Source organism: Tyto alba, unplaced genomic scaffold (genome assembly GCF_018691265.1).
Source record: "Tyto alba isolate M040663 unplaced genomic scaffold, T.alba_DEE_v4.0 Super-Scaffold_6, whole genome shotgun sequence".
Taxonomy (NCBI): domain Eukaryota; kingdom Metazoa; phylum Chordata; class Aves; order Strigiformes; family Tytonidae; genus Tyto; species Tyto alba.
Genome location: NW_024881327.1, coordinates 29,339,635 through 29,346,138, shown reverse-complemented (window position 1 = coordinate 29,346,138; position 6,504 = coordinate 29,339,635). Strand labels below are relative to the sequence as shown.

Here is a 6,504-nt window from a genome sequence, read left to right as displayed (position 1 = left end):
GTCTACTTTACAATGCTGCTGTTGCCCAGCACCCCAGCCTCCCACAGGAGGATGCTGCTCCTTCAGCAGTGATTTGTTATTTTGTTTTATCCTCATTGTTTGATCTCAAGGGCTTCTCTGTTGTCTGTAGCGCTATAGCTCTGGTTCCTTGGTAGCATTAATCTTCACCAAACCCCTATGAAAGAAGTGGTAGAACTATCTCAGTTTTAGGCGCAGTGGGCTAAAGGTTGAAACATGCCACCTCATGCTGTGTTCCCCGGGACTCTGATGTTTCGGTCTCCTCGCTGTGATGGAAGCACTTCCTGCTCTGACACTCCTCCTTCCACTGGCATTGGTCACAGAAGTGCCCCAGCAGAGGGAAAGTGGTAGAGAAAACAGAAATTGCTGTCTAGCTGAACCCGGACGACTAGATTTTTGCAATTTGAGTAGTCTTATTAAAACAAGATTACAAAGACTTTTATAATGTGAGCTTGCACATGAGCTTGTTCTCAGCAAATAAGGTAAAAACAATTCCTTCATATGCAGGAGAATCAATGGCTGACTTTGACCTTAAAGATCCTCTTCGGGGACATCTTAGTACTTGAGCAAAGGCGTAACTGCCAGCAGCAGCGGGCCGTGCTGTACGGACCAGCACTGTGGCAGAGCAGGAGCACGGTTTGACTATTGCCTTGCCAGTATGTTTAACAAGGTATTTAGTGCAAGAGTGACAAAATGCAACATTACTGAATTATACCCCCCAGCTGTACTGCCCTTCAGTTCTGGTTCTCCCCCACCCCAGGGACCTCTTCCTAACCCCTTCTCTCTGCCTTTCCAGCCCAGTTGCTACCTCTCAGATTTGTCAGCCTCTTACAGATTCCGCTGTTAAACCTAATCTCTCTGGGGTTCTTTCCAAGCTTCAAAACCCCAGTTGCTGCTTCGGGTTGTTTACCTACATGCTCTCCTTCCCTGTCAGCTTTCCCTGCCGGTTTCTTGCCTGTACTGCCCCATCACCCTGTTGGTTTCTCCATAGCTCATCCCTATTCACTTCTGCCTCTGGCATTTCAAGTCATTGCCCAAAAGTCTGGGAAGTCAGAGCTTTCCAAAGAGAAGTTAATTATAATTTTTTTCAGAGGGTTTAACACAGGTTGTTTTTACCTACATTCCTCAGAATCACCTGAAATTATTTTGGTGAGGGCTTCACTAATAAAGGTTTTTCACTAATGAGGATTTTCACAGAAAATACAGTATGCTGGAGTCCCTGATCTAGAAAACACCAGCCCAACCCCAGTTAGTTTTACATTATAGGCACCTAAAAGCATTGTTTTATAATGCAAATATTTAGCAACCATTTGTAATGGATGACACCAGCCCGCGGTCAGGCCCGTCTTGCTTCACAGCCCAGCAGAAGGGGTTTGCCGTGGTGAATGTTTGTCACTGTAATTCCTCTACAAATTATTTGGAGTCAGGATTTTCTAAAGCATTTAAGAGAACAGGAGACATTCAGCCATCACTGAATTTTGAATTAAAATGGGATTTAAACGTCATCGCTTGAAAATCCAGGTCTTAAGTTTGCAGGTGGTTACTTTCTCTGAGCAGTCTTTCTATCTAACCAGCACATAAATATATGTGGTTATATTTTGAGGTGAAAATTATTTATATTATATTCATACTTGAATTGTTCATAATCTTTCACTGTCTTTGCCAGTGCTTCATACCAAACAAGCATTTAATGCAAAAGACGACCCTCTAGCCTTTTATATAAATCTAAGTCTAAAACTTTTAATATATATATTTATAGTGAGAACCAGTTGTGACTGCTGTCACACTGACACAACAATGTCTATAGAGAAAGACAGAGACAAGTTAACCAGAGACTAACTTTTATTGTGCATTTTTATGCAACAGAACAAATGGAACTGGAGGTATGTAGTAATAAAACCAATATTCAAATTAGAATTAACACCTGAAATAGTAAACTGTAGGTAACAAATGTCTTTATAATTAAAAAATATTGACTGTTTAAAAAATTCTCTAAGATTTCATATTCTTTAAAAGAAATGTGTGTTGCCACATAGAAAACAATTCACACATCCTATAGAAATTGTCACAAAAACCTTACTAGTCTATATTACACTATGCACTTTTTTTTGTACAATATCTGGTAAAGGTCTATCCCTAACCTGTACTTACTCTACACAGTACAATCATCATTAGAAAGTATTCATAGAATTAACTACACCATAACAATAAAAATATCAGGATTAATGGTTTTTTAATCACAGTTTCTTCACAAATATTTGTCATAGAAAATATAGCGAAGGCATGTTGGCACAGATGGGCGTGCGGTACTGCTACACAAAGTTTGAGAGAAGGCAGATACATAAATGACAGTCAGATTAAAGAGCATGGTAGGATAAGACAGGAATCTCTATCCTCCTGGGACTTTCTGGAGTGACATGATAGATAGCGGCTTCCTTCTGTCGCAAGCCTGCTGCCTACATCCAGAGCTGGGAAGGGATGTGCTGACTTACCAGGCACACTGCTTAAATATGGGTATCTCGCTCTGCAAGGGCTTACGTGCTATCTATTATTTCAGGTCCTGTAGCCTTATACCTAAAGTCTTGCAGATATATAGACACTTCAATGTGTATGGATTTATAATGCTTTATGAATGAATTAATCCAAATCATCTATGAAAGGTTTGGGTTTTTTTTAAATGAAAGGGCTGGGTCAAGAGTCGAGTGGCCATGATGACAAAGACAACTGAAAACAGTTGTTGTACTCTGTTATTTTAAAATCAAACATGAACAAAAAAAAAGATGAGCTGGTGTCTGCTAATGCCTGTCTGTGACTATGATTCATATCACTGGCCAGTGCACACAAGCAACTGAGGGCAAAATTTTGCTTGTAAAGAAAGGTCCAAACCTGCAAAGCCATTTCGAGCGCCAAAGTGTCTTTCAGGATCAAACTATACATTTGGTTATTTTGCACAATATGAGAGCAGAGGACTGTGAGTGGTTCGGACGCTGGCTACACTTTGTACACTAAAAATAAAGCTAGGCTTACTAGTTATTTCAGCAAATCTTTAGGTTAGTAAGTGAGAGAGGTCTGTTCAGTAATTCTGTTCAGTGACTGTTAAAAATGAAGCGTTCATATTTTTAACCTCATACAATTAAACATTTGAAAGGAAGCCATCACAAGGTTTACAAAAATACAGCATGATACATATTGCTGTGGACAAATTTACAGTATAATGTTGACTCACACGTTCTGACATGTTTTACCAAGTAGTTCTGGCAAGTGTCACCACATTAAACATAGACCAGCAAGACTTACACCATCTGAGCAATGTAACATCGTCTATTATAGTTCTTTTAAAAAAAGTGTAAGTTCAACACCGAAAAGCTACTATAGGATATCTGTACTGTGACATTTCTATACACTGACTTTCTCCTCCGGAGGACACCACACACCACTGACTGCTCAAAGAAAGTCACCTCCTGCCCGTAATGAGGGATGCTGTACCCAACCCCTTGGCCTGGTGAGGTCCAGTGTGACTAAACCGCTTATTTCACTTTTAGAAAATAAATGAGTTATTCTGGGGCAAGTGAGTGCCTTTCAACCCCCTTTTAAAAATCACCGCAAATAAAATTAATCAACAGGTATTGGACATTTAAGGGCCTAAAGCATATCCTGGCTGAGTGAGGTCCTGTCTACAGCGGTGCACAGTGGAGCCCATGTCCCGATGCCCCACAGGCCGGCCGTGAGAGATCGGTCCCAAACTCAAGCAAAGAGGAGGCAGATGGTGGGAAGAAGCTGTCAGGTGGGCGAGCTGACCTTGGGGGGACTGCCTCAGTCCTCCACCCGCGGCCAGGCTGGAGCTGGAGGAGCGCTTTGCTCCAGAGGGCCCTTCCTGATCTTTGAGGAAGGGGTTGGGTGTCTCCTGTCCTGCCTGGCACAGAGGGAGGTCAGGAAGGAGAGGAGAAGGGCAGAAGGAGCAATTAGTAGCTTCTCTCGTGGCTTGCACAAGGCGATTGGGAAAGCTGGGGAGTATGAGATACGCGTTCAGGAGAGTCAACGCTGATGAGGTAGCACTAAAGATGGTCAAAAGTGAAGTGAACTTTCTTTCCAAAAAACAGTTCCCTGTACCTGCCAGTGGGGAAATGTTGCCTCAAAGAGAGCTGGTTCAGGCTGTGAAGAATGCCAGCACTGGCCTGAGCGACCAGAAAGGGTGAGGAGATGGAAACACCCTGACATGGAAAGGAAAGGGTATCGTTTCTTTGGCATTGCATATTTCTGGAGTGCATCAATTTGGAGGGACAACAGACTCCTAAGCTTTCAAAGGTTTTCAGTGGACTGATTTTTTTTTTTTTTAAAGTTGGTATCTGCTTCCAATGTTGTGCACCACTGAATTCTGCTCTAGCACAGCTCTTAAGTTAGTCTGAACCCTGTGTTTACTCACAATAGAAGCTTAAACTAAGGTCTTCTTACCCAACCCCTCCCTGAATGCAACACTGAGCATCTGACTGTTATTGCCAGCACCTTGCCTCATCTATTTCACGGAATGGATATAAAACACAAATGAAAGCAAAAACAAGAAAAGGCAATTTAAAACCTCTAAAGCTACATAATATGGCTGCAGAATAGGAACAGACAAAGCAAAACCTGTCTTCTGAAATGGCAATTTGTTTTTAGCAATCCTGTTTTAATAAAACTGTCATGATCAACTCTAATCCCCTAGAAATCTAGATAAATATAGTGTCTATCAGATGTACAAAGCAATTTTTATCTATTAGAAGTGCCTGTTATTGTTCTGGGTCTTTGAAGGATTCTGCTGTTGACAAGCACTGCTGTTTTACCCAGGAAGCTTAATTTCCTGGCAGAGTTGGCTAAAGGAAGTCCCTGAATTCTCCATCTTGTGTGGTATTTTAAGGTAGCATTTATATTATTTTCTGTTAGGAAATGGGAGACCACTTCTTTTTTTTGTTATAAGCGGGCAGACTTGTTCTTACATCTCCTACTCAGGGAAAGCAAATAGTACACAGCTGTTCTAGGTCCAGACTTGGGCTTGTTATCAATAGGCTGATGAGACAATAGCTGCTGTTTCTTTTCACATTTTTTTAGTTTTTAAATGACCTTTCCTATAGAACTAGATGAAATAAACTGTATTTTCCCTTTGAGGGTGCTATGAAGGATTTGCAAATAATAGGCACTGAGAAGTCCCATAGAACAGGTCTTGAAATGGATTTCTTCCTGTTAACTGGGACATGGTAAGATAGAGAAGCTGAAATATATGTAGTATGTGTTCAAACATGCTTTGGACTCTTAAATGACAGCAGGGTAAGTATGTATAACAAATAGTCTCTCCTAAATTAAGTGGTTGCTACTGTTGTATGAGGTTCTTCTCTCTGCCATCAATCGCCAGATCCATCTTGCATACCTCTGTTGAAGACTTCGTCCTGTGATCCTGGATGGTCAGTCCCTTCATAATACGAGTTCCCATTGTGAAGGAAAGTCCCCACTGCACGCCCTTGACGAGCGTGTCCTACTGCGTCGCTGAATACCTTGTTTATTTGCTCTTCAGATGGCATCCACCAGTCCGGGTTGGAAGTACAATGCATCCTAATGAACTCTGCAGGAAAACACGCAAGGATAAAATACAGCTTGTCTTTGCAGCATCCGTTATCGCCCAGGTGTCAAAAGCTCATGGAAAATAAGAAAGGGGGCATTACTGCTCTACTTAAGCAGAAGTAAAGCCTTATGGGGGATGCCATGACAATGCCACTTGGACCCATTTTATTTCTGTACAAGTCTGTTTCTCCACATGCAGTGTATGTTGTTATGACTGAGCTAATTATCTGATGCATGGGACCTGGAGATAAATTCCCTTCTTGTGGAAATAAAAAGAAGTAATTCAAAGTGATGTCTGTGATTCAGCGTGTGCAATACATGTGAAAGTTAACATGAACTGGGGTGCATTTAATTTGAAACCTGTTGTGTGTTTATACCTTAAGGTGACTACTCTGGTGGATCTTTACGATCTCCCTCTGCTGGCTGCTTCAACATCTGCAGGCTGCAGTAGCCCACAACCTGCTTGAAAATGTCACTATTATTTCAGTTTGGTGCTCCTTTCTGTTTGGAATATCTTTCATTTTAAGTCCTGCTCTTTCCATCTTCCTGAATCTGACACCCGTTTTTCAGAGACTAAATTAGCCTTAGAAATAGCTAAATGAGATGAGAAGGCTAATTTGGGAAGCCTTGCAATAGGTTTCAATGCAGGAGAAAATTGATTGTACTGCATGTAATTTGGCTATTTAAGTAGCTGCTGCTTCCACATACAGCTAGTTGTATGTGATGATTACATTTTTTATAATTTCTTTTTCAGATTCTTTGACATGTAATATGCTAAACTTGCAGAAGGCGCCTTACTAATTCTGGAGTTGTAACTGCTAGACATAGCTCAAATAGGTGTATTTGGACTTTGAAACATCCAAATATGATTTTAAATGTGAGGGCATCTTATTA

At 41.1% G+C, this 6,504-nt stretch overlaps 1 protein-coding gene across 3 annotated transcripts in view; it reads right to left on the bottom strand.

The window, feature by feature from the left end:
• Positions 1 to 5,103: 5,103 nt before the first annotated feature.
• BEND4 (BEN domain containing 4) overlaps positions 5,104 to 6,504 on the bottom strand; it is a 29,884-nt gene continuing 28,483 nt past the window's right edge. For all 3 annotated transcript variants that reach the window (XM_032999269.2, XM_042808354.1, XM_032999268.2), the window contains exon 5: positions 5,104 to 5,611. In XM_032999269.2, the coding sequence (XP_032855160.2) occupies positions 5,394 to 5,611 (218 nt within the window). In that variant the 3' untranslated portion in view covers positions 5,104 to 5,393. The remainder of the gene's footprint in view (positions 5,612 to 6,504) is intronic.